At 46.0% G+C, this 26555-nt stretch overlaps 2 protein-coding genes across 2 annotated transcripts; one reads left to right on the top strand and one right to left on the bottom strand.

Annotated features, from left to right (window-relative positions):
- Positions 1–1292: 1292 nt before the first annotated feature.
- LOC144174742 (uncharacterized) lies at positions 1293–21359 on the bottom strand. Its single transcript, XM_077703582.1, has 4 exons — positions 21002–21359; positions 7154–7355; positions 4121–4250; positions 1293–2051 (listed from the first exon to the last, which is right to left on the bottom strand). Exons 1-4 carry the CDS (start codon positions 21069–21071, stop codon positions 1968–1970), a joined length of 486 nt encoding a protein of 161 aa, XP_077559708.1. The 5' UTR covers positions 21072–21359; the 3' UTR covers positions 1293–1967.
- On the top strand, positions 16090–17170 carry LOC144174741 (uncharacterized). Its single transcript, XM_077703581.1, has one exon. It carries the CDS (start codon positions 16113–16115, stop codon positions 17088–17090), a length of 978 nt encoding a protein of 325 aa, XP_077559707.1. The 5' UTR covers positions 16090–16112; the 3' UTR covers positions 17091–17170.
- Positions 21360–26555: the final 5196 nt, after the last annotated feature.

The following is a 26555-nucleotide window of genomic DNA, read 5'->3' as shown; positions in this document are numbered from 1 at the left end:
CATTTACAACAAAAGGGGCAGATATGCGGCCATTTTTTAGTATTCAAGCCACATATATTCCGGCTGTGCGAAGCCGTGTACGGCCATATAAATACGTTCATTACAAGTCATTGATAAGTAATCATATGCACTTTCAGCATCCCACCAACCCTCACTAACATGACGGCGACTCTATCAACACATAATGAGACGAAGGCGGCAGGCTTGCGCTGTATGACAATCATTTGCTGACTGCAACGGACCGCCACTGAGCTGGTAAACGCCGACTGGAGGAAACAAGAGCGAAGATGTCCTGCCTGAATGGTAATTCCGCGCCCAGCGAGTCACTCGCCCCAATGCCTCGCCAGGAACATAATTCAGTTTTCTATTTGCGCCGCCGTGTCGCTTTTAGTCATGCTTCGTCACGACGCGGTAGCACGTGAGCCTATTTTATTTCAGTAGCATGTGATTGAATGCAACAACATGACAATAGAAATGGTAAGGAGTTTCAAGTTGAGTTACTGGGAATTTATTCCTCGCAGGTACTAATCAAAGTGAGATTTGGCCCACAAAATAGAATGGACACTTGGGTCACAGATTTATGTGGAACGTTTTGCAGCTGAGCTTAGGGTGCGTTTCAATTTACCGTTGTGACGGCTTCGTTGCCTTCTTCGCGGACAGTCCACCATGTTAAGCGCCGTTCCAATTCCAACGAAGCAGTCAACGGAGACTGCTTCGAGGAAACAGCATCCAAGTCAGCCAACGATGCAGGCTACCTTCCTGTCCAAACTATCAAGTGACGACAACGCCACCTTTTCGCGTATTAATGTTACAAACTAACTTGTTTTTTTATAGAAATATTTAGTGTAATTTACTAGTGGTAACGATGATATTAATTCTTAAATCACGTAACGTTTGTAATATTAACGATTTTGTTATTTACGAAATCTGCGCCTTGCGTTTCTCAAAATGTCTGCTGCGAGGTTGTCGTCTGCGTTGGTGTTACGTTCGTGACCGCTGCGACGTTACAATTCTTATTCCTTTAGATGTCTAATTAGGCTTCTTCGTAAGCTTTCTACCAAGCGTTCCTCGAATTGGAACCTGCTTGTAGGCCTAACTACGCAACAGGAGTATAGAGAAAAGTGTTTTCCGCGCCGCTTTCCTCTGCAAGCGGAAAAATCTGAAACGAGAGAGCGGCATCTAACGGTTGCGCGGAATGCATTTCAAGCTGTTTTTATCCGTGGCCTCCCTCATGCGTTTGATGAGCCGGCTGCATGCAGCCATGGGTGAAATGCAGAGAGGCATTCACGAAGGGACCATGAAAATACTTTTATTGGACACTATGGGCACACATGAATGATACACATTTAGTCGCACACCTTCGAATAAATAAGACACGCTTGTAAACGCCCCTGCAATGCAGGGTGGGACTAGCGTATTCTGGCGGTAAGCGGCTTCATTGGCGACTTTGGCAGTACACACGTGCGAGATGTGCGAGAAAGTGGCCAGCCAACTGCGCACCTTCTGTACACGGCCTTTACAGAATTTTGTAATTTTTTAGTACACTGTTACACGAATGCTTGAAACCTCAATCAAGCTCTGCAGGCACACCACGTGCGCGCAACCTGATTGTTTTATTTTTTGTTTCATTTGCACACGCGCAGAAGCATCGTTTCTGTACCGGGAACCACACCACCACCATTTTTCCGATCTGCTATAACTCTATGGTAGGCACTGGATGAAATCCCTTACTTCTCGCCAATCGAATCTCGCCAGACCCAAAGTTGGTCATCTTTGGATTATCCGCGGCGGTCAAAGCTAAGTCGAAGGTGCTCAACAAAGCGGCTGCCAAAATAATCGACGCCTGACGTGCACCCGTCGCTGGGTATTGCAGGGCACAACGCAGCGACTTGCTGAGTCCGCGACGGTGTGAAGGCGGTTGTCCTATGTACAATGTCGCACAGCGGCGGTACGACGCTTCTCCGCATTCAAGAGTCTTGACGCTCTACAGCCGGGGCCCCTGGAGTGTCCTTGCAGTCACCCAGCCATTGAGCAAGGCGCTGCTTGTGGGACTGCGGGTAAGAGAAAAACAAAGAAGCTTACGATTAGGGATGCATCGGTCCTAAGAAATGAATGAATCAAACCACCATATTTTTTTCACTAAATATCTAGGACCATCAAGCCTTTCGAATTGTCAAAGATATTAGCCAAGGGAAATATTGAAGCGTAATGAGAACAGAAGAGAGGGATATAATGAATACCCTCCTTAGAGCTCTATGCAGCTATTGTCTGACAGAAAAGTGCTAAGAAAGATTAATGAGCTCATAATTGCTTAGAAGGGTCTTCATTTATAAAGTACTCCACATTTACGAGGTTCTTTTTCGTCAATTTAAGTTTAAAAAAAGAATTGCAGTAGGTGCCTCCCGTCGTTCGCGCAATTTCATTTGTCTTGCGGCCCCCGGAACGGCGGCCCCGGGGATATTGTTTAATAATAAAGCATGAATGCTTAGCTCACTTCCTACATTGAAATTTACTGGAAACCGGTTTCACAAGAGGAAATAACGACCGCCTATTAATGGAGTTCAATGTTCATTGGTTCTTCCGAACAAAACAGTCCGAGGACACTTGGGCGTTTAAGTGTTCTGAATACGAAATCATTATTGTCGTATTGTACGCCCGAGACGCTCTGCTTCCTTTCGCACTCTGGTAAGGCTTCGTCTTCTTGCCACTTGAGGCGATATGCTTCGAGGTTCCTTCCCACCTGAAGCTTTCGAATGGCTTCGATCTGTCTATTGCACACTGCGCCGCTGCTCGGCCCTACCGCTATGTATTTGGACTGAGCGTTGATGTGGCGGATTTCTCTGTCTGCCTGTTCGCTCACTTGGCTGCATCCTTGCGCTCCCCTACTTCATCCGCGGTGCACTGAGGTGGATAGGCCCCTCTTTGCTACTGCGCGCTTAATTAAGCGCGTGCAAGGTGCAGAATGCTTCGCCATATGAAACGCTTCAAAGGCGCATGGTAGAACAACAGTTTCGCTGTTGAAGACGCTGACACCAATGCGAACCCCTGCCTTCTCGCTCAGTGAAACATTAAATTAATTCTTTCCCTAGAAATCGTGGAAACATTATCGTAGTGAAGTCATTTAAAATGCCTTGAGCATGCCAACATTTGCGCACCAGCGTTGCGCGCCTACAGGAGTGACTATGTATGTAACAATGGCCGCCAACTGAGGCCAAGAATGGTGAATCCAGCACAGTGATGATCCAAGCTGTCACTCATTGCTGCTCCGTGAAAGTAAAACCGATGGACGTCAGTGTGGAAGGCCGCAGCGCGCGCATCTATCTGGGTGTTAGTTGGGGCTTCTCGCGCTGCTGTAGCCGGAATTATGAGTCGCGAACACTACAATGAGGGCATTTAATTTTTCCCGATGTATTAACGGTATTCGTGTGCACTCGGAACCGCGCAATACTCGCTGTCTAAATATGAGCTCGTAAATAACGATTAGTTTGTGAAGATCAAAATTTAGTTAATTTCACTAATAGTTCGCACTTTTTGTGTTGGCTCTCATTTACGTAAACGGTTAGTGAAACCTATAACTGCGGTAGCGGCATCGACATTCTCTGCAATGTGTTGTACGCACAATAAATTTACATAAATACACAGTGAAACCTCGTTAAACCGTACCTGACGGGGACGCGAAGACAGTACGTACTAACCGGCACTGCGGTTTGTCCGAATGCATTAGATTAAAGAGAAACCGAATCAGGGATTCGTCTAAACAACGAATAAAAAGAAAATACGGCTTATGCGGGTACGTTAGAACAGTATTCCACTGTATTCCGTCAATGCTGCTTTCAGCAAACTCTATACTTCCATGAATTCTTGCGTCTAAATGGTTACTTCTAGTCATGGCAGCCATAATAGAAAAATGACTGCTGCAAATGGCAGCTTCCTTCGCAAGCCTTGTCTCGGCGTCTGCAGCACTCATCGCAGCTTGTATACGCAGAATGAACAACACGTACCGCGTGTAATCTAGGTGACAGCAAGCTACTACACTCATCGAGCCAACGAACAGGGAAGCGCCGAAACACCGCATCTACGCGCGCATAAGCCACGCTTAAGACGAAGCCTGAACGCTTACGGCAGCCAGGTCCCTGTCCATGACTCCCTCGCAGTGGCCGTTACATCGCAAGCAGGGCCGGTGCATCGCGTACCCTCCGCATTCCGAGCAGTCCAGGGAAATGTGCTCCTGGTGCCAGCTGACTCCGCACCTGCGACAAAACAAACGCACGCTCATGGGCTCTGCTGTTTGCACAGTTCGACGCCAACGTGGCTTACTCTTCGTGTACGCTCGCCAAGCTCTTACAAGGAAGTAGGACTGGTTTTATTGTCCCCCCGTTGAGAAACATTTGGCTGCTTCGTTTGCAGCCTTGCGAAATAAAACGTTTCAGGGCCGAAGCCCCATAGGGGCTGGGGCTGTTGGCGTCTCCTGTCGTCACCCTCACAGTCGTCGTCTCATGTAGTCACAGTACTAAAACACCGGAAAACTCGTTTACGCTTCGCGCTAGAACGTAACGCGTACTAAAAAAAACCACCGGGACACTCGTTCACGTCTCGCGCTAGAGAGCTTCGTGCTTCAAAGACAAGAGACTTTTACAGCAAAGCTGTATACCCTCCTCCACCCCCCCCCCCCTTTCTTTCAGAGAGTAATGGGAGATTTTGAGGTCCAGCTCCTCACTGGCGACCCAGCTAGACGGGCCACAAGACCCAATTTAGACGCCCAATCAATGCATTATTTCTCTCTGTATATATATATATATATAGATATAGATATATATATATATATAAGAGAAGAAAAACTTCGAACAAGGTAAAAGCACGATTGTGGCCTACGTTTCAGCAAAGAGAACTTGCTTTCCTCAGGGCAATCTCTCGCCTGGCAGGCAGGGTTTATATAGGGGTAGGACCCCAGGTGAAAGGAGAGGGAAAGAGGGAAGGGAATTTGAGCAAGCTGATTGGTTTCGGAGTGTGTCGGGGGAGAGATTGAGGGGCCAAGAAGGTTGTCTAGTTTAAGCCGCGAAGTAGGTCACACGGAAGTCAGCTGGTGGTTGATATTCGTGGAATTTTTGGACAGAAAGGATGAGAGGGTGCTTATTGACCCGCCGCGGGGTATAGGAAAAGGATCTCAGAACCGCCGGAAGCAGACCGGGCGGTGAGGGTGGGGTCCTTATCAGAAACTATCTGCAAGCCTCAGGTCAAAAGAAAAAATAGAGACGGGGGAAAACTAACTAGGTCAAGAAAAAAAAATAAAAAAGGAGAAAAAAAACAGGGAGGGGAACCACATAAACCCACACACAAAAGAAAAAGCAATGGCCCGGCAACTGAAATGGCACGTGTCACCCACGGCAACATTCCTGGTACAGGCCTGTCCTGAAACTCAAAAACGAAAAGATAAAGTTAGAGTGTTCTCTACCATCTTGTGTTCTCTACCATCTTCAAAGTTCTACTACTCCCTATATATATATATATATATATATATATATATATATATATATATATATATATATATATATATATATATCCCAACGGTTTCATCTCCGTTGGCAAAAATGCCAAGGCGCCAAGAATACACTTAAACACTGCATGCGTCGCCCCTCCCCAGGTTTCGCGTTAGTGGAGCAGGCCTGGGATTTTTTTACTGTATTTTTGCTTGAATACGTCATTAAAATTCAGGGAGAGGCATTAAAAGCAGTCCGAAAAGGGGGATATAATGTTAGCAGGGGGATACATTTTGACGTTGTATCTCCAAGACGAATAGAGTGAATAGAAGTCAAGTCGCATTATCAGCCGGGGGTGATATAAATGCGTTGCATTTATGGCCTTGCGTCGGTGTCGCTTGAGATTGGCACGCGGCCTCCCCAGAGAGAGAGAGAGAGAGAGAGAGAGAGAGAGAGAGAGAGACGCGAAAGGCGGTAGCCAGTTTCCGCGTTGAACAAGATTTGCACGCAATACAACCCCCGTTAACGATTAGTTAGAGCGGCGATATTTGAGAAAAGCGGCAGAGTTTGTCGCGGTCAAATGACTTAATAAAAAATACGCGTTTTGTGATGAACAGTTCTTCCGAAACTTCCAATTTCTGCTAGAGAATTTTTCTTCACATATTTATGACACATTCATTATTAAACGCGTGCGAGAGCCCTACTAAAATACAAGAGACACATACAGGCGGGGAGTACTTCACAGTTAATTTAAAAAATGAAGCACAAATGTGTGTACGCGACAGGGTTATGAAGATCACGAAGAGTCGAAGAGAAAAGGCGATGCACACGGCAAGGGACGGGGCGAGTACATTAATGACGGCGTTAGCCTAACTACGTACACTTAATAACACGCGATATACTTTCCCTTCAAACAACAACGTGTCATGTCTGTGACTTCCCTGGTCTCACAACTTTGCTGAAGGAAATTGTTGCCAGCCAGTAGTTCTACTGCTTCTACTTGCACTGTATATTAACTGTGTGTGAGCTATACGTCAACCTGTTAATAAACATAAACTCCTAAGTTGAATTTCGTCTTCGGTAAGGAAAAAACTAGTCGCTACCGACGACGTATTTATATTAACCTCTTACACGGCACAACCATATTTTTTATGTTTACATTTGAAAAAGGCAACATTTCATAACAATTCTTGTACATGCAGGGATGTAAGGCACTAGTATATATGATAAAAAAATAACAGCGACGTTGCCGAGCAGCCCCTAAGAAATTATGGGGAAGAAACGTGCATGCGTATCTCACTTTTGAATTTATATTTTTTTCCTGTCGCCGCTGTCATTTTTTGTTTGCTTACCCACCAGCTTGAAGGCCTCAACACGCTTCTCTGGAGGCCGACGTTCGGTTTAACTGCCGTCAAACGTAGATGAGAGACCACAATAGCAACCTATGCACGCCAGACAAATGCGGCATACATCGCTTCCAGGGTAGCCCAACAGTTGCTCACAATTTTCAGCGGCCAACGATATCACACGGTTTAAAATACCACGAGGTTAAGCCTCGTATGCCTCTCATACATGCTCACAGAGCATGCATGATAAGTTGAATGAATACAAGAAGGCCGAACAGAACGGATTACAGAACTCGGTAAAGAACCCGCCGATCTGTTGAAGAAACTCACGTGTAGCACGAGTTGTAGTGGCTTCTGATGTTCTCCATGCTGAAGGCTTCTGCTCTATGTCGCATAATCCGCTGCTGAGCCAAGCTTCTGACGCTAGCCTCGGAGCATTTTCGGTCCTGGTCCGAGCACTGCGCCGGGGACGATTTGCGCGATGGAAGCAGCAGCAGCAAAGGCTCGGATTTGGAGTGCCGCATGCGTCTCACTGCAGACATTCGGAGAGAACATTCGAAAAAGAACAGTCAATATCATGCACGCCATCACCGATGGATCTCTTGTCCGATAAAGCCGTAATCACCAAAGCTAAACTCAGAAAGAACAGCACAGGTTCTGTTCGTCTTAAGCTTGTAAGTCGCGCTGCAGTGGGAAGAATATTATTTTTGCGAAGGTTGAGGAAAACGAGACATAACGTAGGTTGGCGCGGTCGTGTCTACGACCGTAAGTTGTCTACCCTTGACCATATGATGCGACAAAGCATCTTCCTAGTATAGCATATTACTTTCTGGTCATAAACATTATAAGTCAAGCTGCTGTTCCTATTGGTAGCCACTGTTGCTACGTATAATAAGTCTATAGAACTGGTACACGCACCAATGGCTGCTTGCGGACATAGGAGCGTGTGCAAGCGTGAACACCACCTGGAAACCTTATTCACATTTCCAAAGGCGTGCGTGTTCCCCAAAATTTCCGTACAAAATTTAGTTGTACGCACAGAATACAGCAAACAGCGTAAGATAATCGAAGTTTTCATTTGGTTAGGGCTTGACAGCGCGGAATGAATCAGCACTTCGCCTATCATCCTCACAAATGGGGGTAAAAAGGAAGTAAATAAAGGAATAAAAAATAATAAAGAGGTACCAATGGAATGAAGCAATGTATGCTACCACATTTTGTTAAGACTAGGTGAATTGTTTCTTGAAATTGGGTTATTGCTCTTTCTCTAGCTTATTTATCATGGGGATATTGTGACGTCGCGACAACCGCGAGTGGCTGCGTGGATGAAAGCAGTAAAACACTTTTAGTCGCCCGCTCCCTCGTGGATCCTGTGTATTTTCTTGAGCTGTTGTCACACCTATTGCCGAAGGTTTTGAGGTATGTACTAGTCACAAAAAGTTCTAGTATAACGTAAGCTAAATATTCTTCATGCAGAGTTACTGGATTCAGCATCCCGTCGGATCATACATCTTTGTACTAGCACACCCCTTATCCACCGCTCCACCCCCCCCCCCCCTTTTTTTTTTGCCTGAACAACCCGCAATAATGGATGCATTAAAGTGAATGTTTCAGGATTACTGCAGCAAGCTTTGAGATTGTTTTGCCTGCCTTATGTGACAACAATTTCATGAGGAGAGTGACAGGCACCAAGGAATATTGGCGTATAAAACGTGAGGCCCAGCGTGATAAAGTTTACCTTTGCAGGCAAAACTGAAAGCTGTTTTTTTTTTGCGTAACTTTATAACTAAGGAAATCATCGTACTAGCGAACACTAAACAGAGACAAAGGTAAAAGAGGCGACGAAACACACGCTAGAACTTCAACTCAGTGTATGCAACAGAAACACGAAAAAAGGCTATATGTACATGAAACGTGGTAAGGGTAAAAAACAGCGAACACAAACAAAATAAAATAAAATAGTGTCACACTCGTCACACTTGCTCATATAACAGAGCCACCTCACAGTGCCCGCCAATATCACTCGGCGTAAATTAAACTTACACGTGTGTTCGGCTATCACCCCTCACCCGTGCACAACCGGCTCCCCCTCTCCAAAAAACCGATTTCCTTTGCAGACAGTGCCAAGGATGGTGAACTGACGCACCTTTCCCTTTCTCTGTTTATCATGAAGGCCTCAAAAATTTCTCGTTCTGTCAGCGAGGAACACTTGTACAAGATGCGCGTGCCGAAAATCTGGAGTGCAATCCTTACACCTCCGGCAGTGATCAGCCAGGTGGCCAGCCCCCATCTGCGCCTTCACAGCCGCTTGGTGCTCTTTCAGCCTTACATTAAGGCACCTGCCTGTTTGACCGACGTAGCATTTTTTTGCACGACAGGGGGATCCTGTAGACTACGCCCATCGCACAATCCACAAACCTACTTTTGCGCTTCGTGTCACAGCGGGGTTTTGTGTAAGGGTTGTTCACCTTACGCAGCATCTTGGAGAGCTTCTCAGGTGCCGAGAATACCACCTGCACACCGCACTTCCCACCGACCTTTTTCAGGCGGTGGGACAATTGATGCACGTACGGAACAGCCACCACACGCACTTTTTTCCTTTGGCTTTCCGATCCTGGCAAGCGGTCACTTTTCAAATCCTTGACAAGGATTCATGTACATATAGCCTTTTTTCGTGTTTCTGTTGCATAAACTGAGTTGAAGTTCTAGCGTGTGTTTCGTCGCCTCTTTTACCTTTGTCTCTGTTTAGTGTTCGCTAGTACGATGATTTCCTTAGTTAGTAACCAACTCGCCCAACTTACCGCCTTAGTCGTAACTTTATTCTCAGATATCTCACACAATATCTCCCATTCCCTACAACCGAGTAAGATGTGCGCATAGTCAGGACCATGATGCGTCCCATAGATGCCGCGACATTACTGCCATGACCAGAGTGGTGGAATGGATATCACGTCGGCTCGACGGTGACTACGTATTCAACGTTACGTTATACCTCTCAGGTTAAATTCGAATGCGTACATTTTCGGCTTGGTAAAATGAAAAAATTGCGCAACAATGCCATAAGCAACGTCTTAGGTTTGATTACGTAAACAGAGTGCGTCACCCGCCGCCATGGCTCAGTAGCTAAGGCGTTGTGCTGCTGAGCATGAGGACGCGGGTTCGATTCCCGGCCGCGGCGGCCGCTTTTCTGATGGAGGCGAAAAGCAAAAACGCCCGTGTGTACGACATTTCGGCGGACGTTAAATATCCCCAGGTGGTCAAAATTAATCCGGAGCCCTCCATTCCGGCACGCCTCATCGCCTGCGTTGAGTCGGCGCGTTAAACCATAGAGTAAATCAAACAGAGGGAGTCATAGTTTGTTTACTTGGAGATTATCAAACTTTCTAATAACTTGTATTGTTCACTTTCAAAGGTAAGTAAGTTAGCTTTAAAAGCAATCAGGTTTGGCCGAGTGAAATAAGGCACTTCGTAATCCATCTTACAGCTTCGGAGCGCGAAAAAAGGAGCCCTAGTCGTCCATGTACACGCGAGTATTACATGGTTTTCGAATCTTAAAGCCCTTGACAAGGAATGCATTGCTTCGAGCGCGTCACAACAGGCGCATATATACGCCGGAGTCTGTGCACACCCAATTTCTTGGTTGAAAGCACTTTACTCCGCCGCTACATTCGCCGACGGGGCGACGCCGTGTAAACATCCGCGTGCGGGTTCTCGCGCGCCAGACAATTCCTAGACACCCGCCGAGATAAGATACCCGCGGCGGCTGCGCCTTTCTCCACGCAACGGCAGTGTCCCGCTGCGAACGAGAACGTTTCCAGTGCACACGCCGCGTCCAAACGTCACCACCTCGTGAATTCGTGAATGAACGCAGAAATCAAGCAGGGAATAAGGGAAGTTAGTTCTTAGCTTCCGCATAAACTGGTGTCGTTCCGACTTGCGGAAGAACGGCGGGAAGAACATGCTTATATGGTAATATGATTTTTCTTTGCGGCTAGGTTTTGTCACGTGATCAACTCTCGTTGTGAACTTGGATAGTTCACAAGTTGCGGCGAAAGCCGAGTCTAAAATCACAGCAGGAATACCACAAAACCCTAACAAGAATTCTTGTCGTGCGACAAAAAACTTTGTTGTGACAACAGAAGTCCTGTTGTTGCGACAGAACCGTCTGTTGTTACGACACACATTTCTGTCGTAACGAAAAAGCCAGTTTTCTCAACGACAAACATTCCTGTAGTCACAACAGAACTGCCATTTAGGCTACTCTTCCCAATAACCTTCAAACCATGTGCAACTACTGATGGAACAACTGGATCACGACAAGAGAGGAATTCGGCACGCCATAACATCAAAATCAGGACAGGAATACGACACACGACAGAACATCAGAATCACGACACGACAAGAATACCACAAGACGACAGTACGCCACGCAAAAATACGGCCGACTACAGAAATTTTTCTTGTGGTCATTCCCGACTGGGAGTTGTTCAACTTTCACCCCAAATTGTGAACTACCCAAGACACAAGGACTGTTTTTAGAATTTGGCGGTCGATATTTCAATCACTGTTCCGAGACGTGACCAGGTTCCTGATTGTAACGCACAATGAAGCTAGGATGTTTATGCGTTTTTATTCGGAATGTAAACACCACTGGTTCACGTCACGTTTAGAGCCAAGCCCTAAATCTTGTACAGTCAACTCTCCTTTATTGCCCTAACATCCACTCCTGCAAGGTGCAGCAAGATAAAAAGTGAAAACGCGCACCGAACACGGTAGGTTATAAAGGAAAAGACGTTCGGCTCCCCCGCGGAAGCCTTGTTCATTAGCCAGAGTGCAGCAAACAATTTCAGAGTGCAGGGCACACTGCTCATTCTTCGTAAACGACTTTTTTGAACGCGAACTGCCAGCGTTAACTCCCTCAGTGACACCGACTCCCGTTCAGGAAATAAATAAATGAATAACGAAGAAAAATAGGAAGTAACATTGCTGTGTGCATTGATGTATTAATTTTGTTTCAAATAATATGTGCTGGCCTTTCCAAGCTCAGCACTCTACTTAAGATTTACACAGCGAGAAAATTAGTTATACATTTATACATAGGGTCCTTTGTTTTTGCGTAAACCCGGTATCGTCTCACAATGTACCCCCCCCCTTCCCCCCACCCCCCACCCAAAAAAAAAATGCTTTCGGGAATTGCACCCCTTCCGCCCCAAAATACGCCACAAGCACAATAGTTAGGGCCACGAAAGGGACCTCCGCCATAAAACGCACCTCTTCTGAAAAAAAAAAAAAATGAACCGCCAAATCGGGTTTGTAACGATCCTAAATCTAAACCACAAATGTTAAAAATGTCACCGTGTAACTGTTTGACGATTCGAAAATTTACTTTATTTGAATGAACGGCCCATAAAAACTTTTTTGGAAGGAAGATGAAGAATAAATGTTTATTTGACGAGTGTTGGTGCTGTTGTTAAGGCACCCGCCTGGTGGGAGCGTCCCTACTCCGGGATGCCCCGGCCTCAGGTCGCAGTTCAGGCCCTCTAAGCCTAGACTACGCTCGTTTGGGAGGAATTGACACCAGACGACCACAGACGTGACAACTAATAAGCCCACGTCTGCACTCCAGCTTGCAAAGAATGTCCACTGGCGCCCATGACAAGTCCAGTAATTGGTGGCGTCGTGTTAATTAAATTATTCATCACTCTAAGGCAATCAAGCAATCTCAAGCATTCTTTGCACAGTTGGCACTGAAGGCGAAGTATTGCTTGGTGTTCGGTATCGGATTTAGGAGAAGTTTCTACCCATTTCCAGAGATAAGCCGTCAGGCGAAACTCCATGGGCCGAAACTTTCGAGGACTAAATAAACAAAATTTTCATACATTTTTACAAAGTTCTCTTGCAAAGTTAGCATCCGAAGTAACGGGCCACTGCCGGTGAAATGTCGACTCTGTAAAACAGCTCTACTAGGCTTCTGATAGTGTCTCCAAAGTTCAAAAGGGCTGAGCAATATGTGAAATGAGTTTTTAGTCAACACAGGACTGATGCATCCACTTGCCAGAAATTGTTATAAATGCCTATACTTCGTCTCTTTTCCACCTCTACTTTTATTTTCCCATATAGGTACCCTCCTGTCAAATGTTTATGGAAGTGTAAATCGCATGGTGTACACGGAATCCTCATCTCACCCTCGAGAATCCCGACGACTTCTGAAGAACATGTCCAACATGTCAGAAGCAACCCCGAAATTTTACAGAAAATTACAGAATTCGGTCTCAAAACAGGTCTCTATAAAGTAGTATGATGCCGGATCGCTCACCCACTCTCTAGATGGCGCCCCAAAAACACCCCTTGTGGCTCCTGAACGGCTCCTATTGGATACCCCGATCATGGTCGTATTAGAGTGTCCTCGCCACAACTTCAACTGTGCATACCGTGCTAAGTGAACCCTCGCAGTACAGTGAAGATTTTATATGAACCATCATCCCCTACCCCTTTTTTCCCATGCCCCCCAACAGGGCCTATTGGCCTCCTCCTATAATAAAGTCATCCATTCGATTCCATTCAACCCAAATGCGCTAGGGCCTTGCGGCCACCCGCAGAAATGAATGAATGAATGAATGAATGAATGAATGAATGAATGAATGAATGAATGAATGAATGAATGCACTTTTATTGAAGCACAGGACTTTTGTTGTAGCTGATGTTTGGGGCATCTCCAGGACACAACTGAGTCTGGACTTCACCCGGCCAGCTGCATACGTGACGCAAGTTCCAATGCCTCAACATTGCAATGCAATTATGCGCTCCATGAGCATTACCACCGTTAAGCCCCTTGCCGCCTCGAAAGCCAATATTGCTGCTTCTAATTATTTTCCCATTAAAAATAAGACCAACGTTCTGGTTGTACAAAAAAAAAAAAACTCGACTTGCAACCGGTTTGCCACTTTCATAACATTGCCTTATCTTTACCCCTGAAATTAGGAAAAAATATAAATGCCTCAAGCGACTGAACCGTGCATGCCCAGTTTATACACGACGTCAAAACCTGCTTTTCCGGAGCACCACGTCCAGATTCCTCGGAGTCTGGAGATAACAGCGCAGGACAAGTACACAGCCTTCCATCGTGCACGCGGTACGCTTACCCGGCGGCTGGTCTTGACGTCAGTGTCAGCCATTTAATAATTGCCATATCAGTCTTTTATTTTGTCCCGTAGAGCAGCCCGGCAACTTCGCATGACCCACACCTTCGCCTAGCCGACGGCCAAGAAGGCTCTTGACCTCATCGCCTGTCGTCCTTCGACGTGATATCGCCTCATGAATTTGCAGGGAATAGAGCTTGGCCCTTCTGCCGACGGTATTCCTGGAAACTTTCCCCCGTGCTGAGGCAAACAGTATATACACCTGTACTGTGCAGAAGGCGCTGAGAGCGCGCAACATTTCCCATAATGTCGGCCTGCAGTACACGCAGGGTCTTCGAAACACGACTGTCAATTTCTTCACCGTGCACTCACAAACCAGTGCCTGACGCGCCCTGCCAACTTTTTGCAGGGCGCTCCGAGCCGCTCCGCAGGACAATCCGAGACGAAAAGTAATTATAAACGACGCACCGGCGTCTCCTTTTCTTGTTTTTTTTCTCTTTGTTTTGTTTTTGTTTTCGTCTTGTTATTAACAACCTGATTGGCTCGCCGCAAAACCGCCACTGGGGTCTTGCGATCTTCTTCACTTCTATTTTGCTGCTACCGCGAAAATTACGTCCACGTCTATTTTTAGTTGAAATAAAAGAACATCAGCTATGTATTAATGTTTTGCCTCAAATATCCCTGATGCTTGATTGACTGATTCTGGGGTTTAACGCGCCGACGTTACACAGGCGATAAGGGCGGGGCGTAGTGGAGGGCTCAGGATTGATTTTGACGACCTAAGGATATTTAACCTGCGCCGAAATCTTGACCACACGGGCGTTTTTGCTTTTCGCCTCCATCAGAAAAGCGGCCGCCGCGGCCGGGAGCCGAACCCGCGCCGGCAGGGCCGGTGAATCTACAAACTGACAAAAAGTTTCCCGTTTAAATTGCCCAAGAAACACTATCGCCTTTAAAATATCCAATCCTGCCTCTAAATTGCGGAATGTGCCATTTGCGCACCTCTACGGGGTATGGAATGCGCATGCGCCACCCCCATCAGGTGGCCGGCTGGGCGGATATTCGTGGCGCGGCCTTCTGAAGATTTCTTGCTTCATGTGTTCCCGTGGTATTCTTCCGGCAGGCCAATTGGCAGGCGCCGCGTGAGTGGCTGTGTCGCGTTCATTGTTTTCTTGACTTGTTTTTGGTTCTTTTTGTTCGCTTGCTTTCCGGGGCACGTGAATAGCGGTGCTGCGTTCGTTCTCTTCGCTTTCACCTCCTTTGTAACACAAAGACTCCCAAAAAAATCCAAAACTAGCGAGAGGCTAACAACTTCGCTGTGGTATTTACGCTCCACAACATCATGATGTGTAAAACGGTGCGACTGGTCTGGAGGCAAACATCAGTAGAACGTGTCTACACGCACGTGCTTTCCTGCGTCTAGTTAGCGTTGGCCAATTCGCCCCTGCGGGTATGTGTATGACCCCGTCTAAGCGTGGGAGTGTGGAGCAGCCACGCGAGGTCAAGCCACCAGCTTTGCCGAATCTGAGTGATTCCGAAGGTGTGCAAACAGCCAGCAGTTCCTCCCCCTCGAAGGGAATGAAGACAACACCAACAGAAATGCACTGCAAGTAATTTCGAGTGACCTTTCCTTGCAAGTGTCCTGTTCGCCAAGTGGTTAACGCCGCTAAGAAAGTTGCGCTTGTGGACGAAACGTTTGGACAGGTCTTATTTCAGTGACTGCTTCTTCATGATTACGTTACGTCGCCATCGCTAGGTTCAGCGGAATGAAGACAACACCTACAGAAATACCCCGCCGGTAATTTCAAGTGACCTTGTCTTGCTAGTGTCCTGTTCACCAAGTGGGAAACCCTGCGAAGAACGTAGCGCTTGTGGACAAAACGTTTGGACAGGTATTATATCATTGACTACTTCTGCCTGGTTACCTTTTGTCGCCTTCGCTAGATTGTCGTTATGTGCAAGAAAAGTGAACATGAAGAATATTGATTGACCTCTGCTGATCATTTTGTTTGAAAACACCATCAAAAAGTACGTCTCCAGAAGTAGCTGATCCTATCTTTGCGAGCTTACACGGTAAATAAGCTTGCACGGCAAAATAAGTTTCTATCCAACACTGAAGTATGAGACGTGCACGCTTTTTCATTTTACGAATGAGATCGAATTTACGAAGAGTTACTTGGTTCTGCCTCGGACTTGTTTTTGTTTGTCTATACTGGATTCCCAGGCACCCGGTGCCAGATTTTTTCTGCTGGGATTCGCCTGTACCAGACGTAAATGTTAGCGTCAACGAAGACAATTTCGTGCCGAATTTTGTACACTTCGTCAGGCTCGGAAACAAGTCCCTCTCTTTCGTCGAAGTCGTCTGCATTCGGGCCGCTTGGATACAACAGAGCCCAGACATACTGATGATCCACTGTGACAACTGCAGCGCGACCAAAAAGAGCCCTTTCTGGAAGCACATCAAGGACATCCCGCGATTAAGCCTGCGACACATCGAGAAGCCGGAAACTATCTTCGGTAAAAATATTAGCCACGTTCAGCACGCCTCCGACATCGTTCGCATCAGGGTTCTCCGAGAATATGGAGGCATATACCTCGACAGTGACTGCTACCTCGTGAAGAACTTGGACAAGTACAGACGCTACGAACTGGCCATTGGGTGGCCTCCTGGACAATTTGTTGGTACACAAGTCATTGCAGCCCATAAGGACGCCGAGTATCTCCGGCTGTGGTACGAGTTGTACCATGACTATCGTCCTTCTGAGTGGTACTACAATGCCGGTGAGCTTCCGACCAGTGCGTTGCTCCAATCCCGTCCCGGCCTCGTTTACAGAGTACCTTGCGACTTCGGCGTGCACGAGGCAGTTACAAGGTTTCTGTACGAACAGTCTTCGTGCGCCTGGAGAAATTTTACGGTGCTGCATTTGTTTTTCAGGCTTAGGAATTTTTACTGCCCCTTCGACTACTTTGGCACGATCGACTTCGAAACAGTCCGAAAGTACAACACGAGCTTCGGGCAGATGGCCCGACTAGTTCTCACAGGAACAACAAAGCTTGGTGACTATCCGGTCAAGAACATCGCTCAGATGAGAGCAGAAATGCTGGATTACTCTGGAGTATGCGGATGACTCAACGTTCTTTGTTCTTGGGGCTGAATGCATACCCTCCTTCAAAGTGGAGGTAGTATTTACAGTTGTTTTTGGATTGCGCCAAACACTAGGACTATCTTGACGTCGACACACCAGCCATGATACAATCCAAAATGGTGTGGCAACTCAGGGGTAAAAGTTCCACACAAGGACATCGGTATGCGCGCCATCCTCATGCCAAGTGGAGACAGCTTCAGCTAATGGTGCATACAAGCAGTACAAAGTGGTGGAGCGAATAAACGTACGGATTGATTGATTGATTGATTGATTGATTGATTGATTGATTGATTGATTGATTGATTGATTGATTGATTGATTGATTGATTGATTGATTGATTGATTGATTGATTGATTGATTGATTGATTGATTGATTGATTGATTGTGTATTGACATTCGTTTCTTTCAGGGCATTTTCAAATAGTTTCCAGGACCAAATAAATTTGCTACTGGTCCCATATTTAGTACATCAGTACAGTTCCTTTTTCACAGAGTATTATAGCACGGTGCCGCAACCGAAGGTATGTTACAGCCGCAGCTCTCAATAGTTCATTGCATCATGGGCAATAGCTATTATTAAAGGTAGTACTGTTTTTCCGGCTGTTTCTGTTGCGTTAAAGGTATCGCCGTGCACCATGGATTGGCCCCCAGTATCACGCCGCATTCGCGTGATACGAACTTATACTGATACGATACGAAGCATCACGAACTTTTCAAACTGCTGACATGCCCTGTAAGCGTCCACATTATGAAGCGCGAAGGGAAAACGCCGGCAAGTTTGAGGCAAAACTAAGTACCAGCGTCCTCTTAACTAAGAATACCCATTTGGTTGGTTTTAACGAAAGCAGAACAAATAAAAACGCTTTAACAATGGGGACGAAGGCAGGCTAGATAAAGGCGAACACTGGAACAAAAGATGTCGGCTGGAGCTTTTCCAGGAAGGACAAAAAAAGAAAGTCCGAGGAGATGGCAGCGAGCAGTGAAAGCGCGGGAAAACTGAATTAAACAAAAGCGATTGCATTCGTAGTAAGAGGAGGTAAAATGGAGGGGAAAAGCGTGAGGGGTAGGTGGAGGAGACAGGAGAGGGCGCTATCAGGCAAGGGGGGCAGAGAACTATCGTCTTTCAACGACATTTGCAGCTTTGAAAGTCGCAAGAAAATGGGGGTTTGACGCACCGAAGCTACACAGGCGCGTCGTAGTTGGGGGCTCCGGATTAATTTTGGCTTCCCGGGGATCTTTAACCTGCCTTAAAATTTCAATGCACGGGTGTTGCCAATTTTCACCTCCATCAGAAAAACAGCGGATGCGTCCGGGACCGAATCCGCTTCCTTGAGCTCAGCAGCGCAAAGCCTTACTCATTGTTTTGGGCGCATCGCGTCGCATGAAACTAATAAACACGTTAAAATTACGTCAGGCGAAAATAAAATTGTTAAAGCTGAGAGAAAAAGGCTAGAATAACAGTGTCCTTGTTTCGTCTGCGTTTGTATTCGACCGACCGACACAAAAATTGGTTTTGAAACAGCATGACCTTTGCCTCCGGCCCCAGGCAATACTGCGACTGCATGCTGTGTGCGTAACCCAGGCAGTGATAACAAAAATGAAAGTTCGCCAACTTTACTTCGTCATCGAAGGAATCATGGAGATATTTTAGCTATGTTCATCCATTTTTTTACTTCAGCGTTTGCTTATAATGGTCCCTTGAAAATATGGCCTGTAAGTCAAGCGGCTCATCGGTCCTCCACGCGAAGTCCACCTAGGTCGAGGAGCACCAAATTCGGTACACTTTAAAAGTGGCTATGTAACTTCAGTCCACGTTGAAGCGACCCTCCGGCTCATGTTAGACAATGCCCTTCAGCAACTCGCAGCGTTGTAACAACATTATGGGTGAATGACCGAAAGACATTCCCCTTGAGGCGTTTTGTATTAGGTATGTGAAGCATGCCAAATGTATGTGAAGTGCTCCTTCTACTGTTCGCGATTTTTTGCTTTGCTGTTATGTCCGTTGTGTGCGCTAGCGGATCGGGCCCACAAGTCTTCACCGGTACTCTCCGAGACTGTACTACGGCACTGCTGTTAGAGGAATGTTTCTTTCTTTCTGAAATTTTCGCAGAGGTTACTTCCCCTTCACTGCAAGCAAACAGCGCGAGACACAGTACACGACAATTAGACGGAGGCAACTGCTGGCTGACGACCAAATTTTTTTAGCCGTTAGATGGAGCTTGTGCTCGTTGTTCTGAACGGCTGCGTTCTTGGTAGTGCTGGTTGCAATTAACCTTTACCAACTACACTGACCTGGTGCTACAATTTTTCGTTTATTTTCGTTACACTCCCATTTTCATGCTCCTCCATAGCCGAAAGGTAACTTTAGGCACGGCATAACTAAAAAATGCCAATCGTGCGCATGTGTCATCTCTGATAATGACTGTGCCCCTCACCCCTCGGTGCTGTCAATAAACTAATTAGCGTTAAATGCTACCACACTCTGAGATTAGCAGCAAAGTGTCACAAAAAAGTACCCGTAAGCTCTCACATTTACCTCAGTCAAAAAACGTTTTTTTTTTTAATTTTATTGACCATGTTTATGCCAAAAAGAGTACTTGCCGAAAAACGATGTTCAAGCAAAATTGTAGGGTCTCGCTCGCAGACACTGTATTACACCGATGACCAGTACCACACCTTCCTACACCTATGCCTTGAGCATTCTACCCACACAACATATTCACAACCTTTCCACATATTATGTAAGCAAGCAAATCTGTATAGAACCGAGGGCGAACGAATGTATACTTACGTCACCTAACAGAAAACCTGCTCGCCTTGTTTTATAGCCAGCAGAGAATGCTTTGCCAGAGTCGGTGGGATAGTTGCCAAAATCGAACGTTTGGGTGCTAATTTCTATACTAAGTGTACGAATGTATGCTGTACAAGTATGTACAAGTAAGTATGTAAGGATCACAAAAACATATAAATAAACAAGGGGAGTTGGAATTTTGCGTCATTTTTTGTGTAACCTTAATATCATATGACATTGCCTTGATCAATCAAACTTCTCAACATCGATATCACGCCCGTACAACATCCTACAAGAAACCGAAAATGTCCAGTGTGACACGACCCTTTTATGAACTAAAGATTATAGAGAGAGAGAGAGCGAGAGAGAGCGTGGTGTGATTTTCTGCGTGTTTGTGTCTGTGTGCGTGCGTGCGCGAGTGCGTGTGTTTTGTAAGCGAGGTCTCCGCATATCACCTGTAAATCTCCACATCTCCACCTTCCTAATTCCGCGGCTACAAAGTTGTTCCCACCTAATCTCTACATAATCTCCATCATTGCGTGATTGAACCCTCTGCGGCACGATCACTACCATAAAGCATCGCTCCCAAAACCTTGTCTTCCAAGGTTATGAGCGAGAACCACCTGTTGCACAGCTTTTACTGATTACAGTTTATAGGAAAAGTAAACGTTATACTAGTGTAATTTATACGGCGGAGAGCTCGGGTAAATGGGTTGTTTGTGCGGTAAACCTATTGGCAGCTAGAAATAAACAAAGATGCGAAGATGAGGAAAAAAGACCCCAGCGCGCGTCCGGTCTTTTTCCAGCTCTTCGTCTTAGTTTATTTTGTGCTGTCCTGGCGCACTGACAAGACAGCTGAATTCAACATTAAGTGCGCAGTAGTGGAGGATTATGTACACACAGCGCACACTGAGACGCTTTCACTCCGTAGCCATTGCTTGTAACTTCCAGGAGAAACAAAAAAAGCCATATCGTGCGGGAGTCGCACCCGTGATGTCGTTCTTAGCAGCATATCAGCGCGACAACATGAACATTGAAAGTTTTACATCTCGCTGATTCGCTGATTACGCAGATACGGAAGGTAGTTGAAACGTGACTAACCTTTGCCCTGCTCCAAGACCCCGGGTCCCGCAGCCGATGACGGGTAGCTCACTAGAACGCCGGTGGCCATGTGTTTCCGTTACTGGGACACAACAGGGAGATTGCGTCGGGAGGCGATGTCACGGCGTGTTGCTGCGGAAAACGCTGCCGACGCTCAGCTGCTCCGAAGAGATATCGACTTTCGCTCCAACGTCGCACGCGGGGCCCGCACGTTCGCCGGCGAGTGAATGAAGTGAAGAGTCGAAGCGGATGGTTCACTGCGAGCGAACAGGTAGCGCCGTGCCGCGGAGCCTGCTCATCCACATCGTTCGCCGGCTCGACGGCGCATGCGCGCTGCCGCTCGCCCGCCCTTGGCCAACGTTGCCGGTTGGCGAAAGGCTTCCCCGGCGGACGCTGACGTCGGCTCGCGCACACTGCGCATAAGGCACGACAAGTGCGTCAATGGCTTGCCGTGGTTGTGTAGTGCTTTCGCTGCTTTCGCAATACGGATGCCCGGTAAAATAACAGAAGCGGCAAATAAAGAGCATTTGGTGTCTGTTGCGAAAGAAAGTATGTATGTATGTATTTATTGTACAAATGAAAGAAAGGAAGGTCCACCAACAGGCGTAAATTGTCTTGCCTGGGGGCGGACTCAGGAACGCCTGCTGGTGTAGGGGAGGTGGGATAGGGAGGAAAGAGTACGTAGGAATAGGGGGATAGGGTAGAGCGCTTACATAAATATATAACACATGGGCAAGAATAAGATGGGACATATATACAACGTTAGGTGAAAGAAAAGAAAAACAAAAAAGGAAACACTAGACATATAAATAAATATCAAAATACAGGACACGAAGGTGTGGCAAAAAAAGAAAGGCTAGTTTTGATAGTTTCGGACGAAATGTTCGGTATGCACGCGAGAAATTCATCAGTCCTTACACTCTGTGCAGAAGGACGATCAGCGAAGCTGTTGTGTGTTTTACCTCAATCGACGCATCCACGCACGAAACAAAACACGTTTGTTTGTCATTTCTGATTGAACATACTTCCTGTTAATTAGCTGGATGAAGGTTGGAAGGACTAGAGTTTTATTTTAGGTGACAAACATTTGTCTGTCCGTTTCCCTCCCGTAGAAGCCCATGAAGTGACAGCGGACGGCAATTCTGCAATATTTACAACTTCACTGTTTACTAAGTAACTATAAACAACAGGTGAAACTCGGCGTAATGTTGGAGTAGTGTTATTGCAACGCACCCCCCCCCCCCGAAATACATTTGTTACTGTATTAGAAATATGTGAGTAATATAGGAGAACAGCTGCATCTCACTATGAAGTGCCGTTATTTTTCACTCAATTGATATTAGTGCCAAAACTTCAGAAAAGCAGTCACTTTAAAGGAGCCATGAAGACAAAATACAAGTTGGGTTTATTAGAAAGACTGCTTAGTCCCGATAACAATGATACCAATATCATCGCAACCTTCGAACAAAAGCGGATATATTAAAGAAAACGTGTGAAGCAGTCGCGACCCCCTAGCCAATTTCCCGCAACTTTTCTATGACGTCACGGAACCTTGTTTGTGCGATTGGCGGCCGCCTAACTGACCTGTCGCGACGACACATGACTGGACGTCTGTAATTGGGCCTGTAGTTCCATTTGACCGCATCACTTGAATGCTAACGTGCAGTTAACGCGCTGAAAATTGTTTTATTGTTGGGCCCGTATGACGTCATTCTTGGTCATAACACGTCACTGTGGCACAATATTTGAAAGTTTTTAAATACTTCTTGCTTTTTTTTGTTTAAAAACATCTTTGGTGGCTGTATGCAGCTGAGTGAGATACTGAATCCTAGTTCATTTAAATTAAATGAAGTTGTATTTTCTCTTCATGGCTCCTTTAAGGCTTGAGGAGGAATTCGTTGATTGACATTACATCCGCGGTGCTCTTGTATACACCTCGTTCAACCGGTGCTTATGGGTTTCAATTGGGCCTCTTATGGACCCTTGCATTTATCACAATGTATTTGCCTTGCGAGACGTCCCCTATACTATACACTGCTAAAAACTGTAAAATTGGAGAAAAGAAACATGTCCCAAAGGGTTGGCGCTGTTTACTTGCCTCGAAAGATAAATGTTAAATTATTTTTCGCCGGACGTGTGATCGCAGAGCCAGTCGAAGTGAAGAGATTTTTACTTACAACCATGACTTAAATGTTCTCAGCTTTGGCTACGATTATTCGCGATGCCGGCCTGCAATGCAACAACGCCGCCGACCACATTTCTTGCCCTTTATAAACAAAACTCGCTTGCGTCTTTCAAAGTCTAGCAGCAAAAAAAAACTGTTGAAAGTGCTCGTTTGTACCATGTGTTCTATGAATTTATTCCGTAGCTCTGGTAATACTCTGAAAGTGGGCTTTATGTCGCCGACTCTTCGCACCTTAAGCGCCTTAAGGTTCCTGCAGGTAGCAAAAAAAAAAAAAGATAAAGCAGAATTTAACCCTACGCTCGTTGTGTGTGTAGACTCCTTTAACCGACGGTTGGCTGTGGTAAATATTAAAAAAAATTGGCCGCGTATCTGCTCCTTTCGTTGCAAATGTCGTCAAAAGACGATAGCCTTTGCAGACGTTTGCCAAGGAAATGCCCCCCTTTGCTTTCCCGCTCACCTCTCACGCTGTCCCTGTTCCGTCGCGCTCATCCCAAGGTAAACACACTAAAGGTTTGCTCAAGGTGATTTGAATATACCGCGTTCCACTGCTACAGGCCGGGTTCCTCGATACCAGCGCTGCAGTACGGCGGAGGCGTGCGTGAATCGAGGCGGCCGAATGAAAGGTTTATAGATCCGCGTTGCCGTGTTCCAAGTGCGTTCGAAGCAGAACGTGGAAGCTAGCTAGTGGAACCTTTCGTTGCTATTGCCGCGTGATTTCTCATATGCCGCCAGGAGGGGGCGCGGGCAACAGCAGGCGACAGTTTTCTGCAGTGGATGTAGAATGAAGTAAAATATCATTTTATATCGAAAAACCAAGCATCGATAAATTTTTAATAAAGGAACACTGTAAATGTCCCTTATGTACTAATTCCTTGTCTTATATTTGCGTAATGTCTTGTTCTTGTTCAACAAAGTTGACAAGTATGAACATATAAACCGGGCTTAGACGTTTACATTTGGCTGTGAGTATATAAGACTATTGCGCAGTATCAATTTTACTTTGGCCGTGTGGCTGAACAGACAGATAGACGGACAGACAGACAGACAGACAGACATACATACAGACCAAAATTTCTGTGCGTAAGTAGCCCAAGAAAGACTATCGTCTTTAATAGATAATTTCTCCCTGCCATCCCATCGCTTCTTAGTACTGGCATTTATTTCACAGTGAAAGGAGGGGGGAACGGAGAGAGGTGAGGATGAATTACTTTAGCTGCCGTAAGACGTTGACAAGAGCGGAATTCCTCAGGAAACCATACAGTATTTTCGACGTCCGGCTCACTTTCTTTCCATCTCGATTAATCATAGTTTTATGAGATTATATTGTCCCCGATACGAAGATGGCTCTCTTTACTCTAGAGGTAGTATAGTGGCTTTATTGCTACTAACTGGCCGTAGGGCTAAGAACAGCGTCTGCGCGCTTTCGAGTCCGAGCAACGACGTCGTCTTCTTCCGCCCGGCCTTCGTCGTCGTCGTCGTCGTCGTCGTCGTCATCACCATCAGCAGCAGCAGCAACAGCATGATGATGATGATGATGATGATAAATGTAGCCGAGTTGCGATGAAGTTGATAGCGGCGGCTAGCATTGCAGTGATAGAGGATGGCGTTTCTAGTTTGCAGAAATGGATATTTGCCGGAATATCTTGTTTCCTTTGTATATTGTTATAATGTCGTGTTTTGGAAATTGGCGAGAATTATCATCATCATCATAGTCGCCATCGCCGCCGTGTGAAATATCTATGGAGATTTCAAGTTTCTCGCGGGCAATATGCGATATGGAAAAATGCCAGGGCAGAGGGGCGCCGCTAGTTGACCGGTCTCTGAACCTCTCTAAAATATAAGCCCCCGTTGAAGTGAATTCGTCGCCGCGATAGCGCAGTTGGAGCGCACCGCACGCGTTATGCAGAGGTCGTCGGTTCGATTCTCGCTTCCAATCACGGCGGATTTTTTTCTCGACTTTGATTTCTTTATCCCATTACAACCAAAAAATGACGATTACCTTATTATATTGAGTAGTCACAGCGAAATACATAACAATATTTATTGTGACGTTTCGACGCAACGGGGGCCCGGTCGTTTTCACAGAAAAAAATCCCGGGCCATCTCCACTAACGTGAAACCTGGGGAGCAGCGAAGCATGCAGTGTATCAGTGTATCTGTTTCGAGAATAATAAATGACCTATCGACGTTTTCGCCCACGGAACCGAAACAGTAACATGAAACCTGAGGAGGGCTGACGTATGCTGTGTATAAGAGTACTGGCGCCTTGGCGTTTTTTCTAACGGAGCTGAAACCGTTGGGGGTAGAGGTATACAGCCTGGCTGTAAGTCTCGTGTTATTGAAGCGCGACGCGTTGTAGCGCGAGGAGTTGGGAAACCCGGTGCTTCAGTACCGTGGCTAAATAATGATACTACGACGACATGAGACGCCGACAGCCCGAGCGCTTATTCAAAATTATTTAACTGTTTCAATGACCTACCGCATTCTCCCCTTTGCTTTCCGAGGTATTCTTCACTGCAAACCTTATTTTGATATATATATATATATATATATATATATATATATATATATATATATATATATATATATATATATATATATAAAGGTTAAAAAAAGGGTACACTGCAGCACACCCTCTGCACCTATATAAGCGTGCGTGCTCCAACGTTGTATGTTACTCAAGATGAAGACTGGTCCCGCAGTCGAAACGTCAGTAAACCACTGTTTTTGTTTTTAATCGTGCGTCTACCATTTTCTCAAGTATTTTTTCTGGCTCCTCGAGAAGTTTGCTTTTACTGCTTATATATATATATATATATATATATATATATATATATATATATATATATATATATATATATATATATATATATATATATATATATATATATATAGTATATATAATTTTTCAAAGTTAAATCAATCGTCTACTACATAGAGCGCCGTTCGTAAATAAACAAAACTTAGAGGTGCCCGCATTTTAGGATTTCCGCTTTGAGAAGCACCGCAGGCACACCGTGTTCTGTGATATCCATTTCCAAGCTCGCCGCGCTTCCCGGTAGATGAGGCATTCGATATCGCCAGCGTGCGCGCAGAATTTAAATCTTCCGGTCAGTTCCCCTGCTATAGACCGAGCCGCCAAACACGTGCCGTTTAGCCGGGAGAGAACGCGGACGCCTTTGAGTGTGCTTCCGCAGCTGCACCGCCAACTGCTGGCGACGAAGCACACGGAAGCCGCCGTCGATGCACACGAGCTTCGCCGAAGAGTGAGCGGTTCCCGGAAGCCCTTTCCAGCGGGATTTCCGACGGGCTATTTCCGTCGCATCCGCTTTGCAAAACAAACAAAACTATACTTTGAAACGCACTTTG

Source organism: Haemaphysalis longicornis, unplaced genomic scaffold, assembly GCF_048455015.1.
Source record: "Haemaphysalis longicornis isolate Haplotype H1 unplaced genomic scaffold, Haemaphysalis longicornis Haplotype H1 scaffold_3, whole genome shotgun sequence".
NCBI lineage: Eukaryota > Metazoa > Arthropoda > Arachnida > Ixodida > Ixodidae > Haemaphysalis > Haemaphysalis longicornis.
This window is presented reverse-complemented; position numbering and strand designations above follow the sequence as displayed.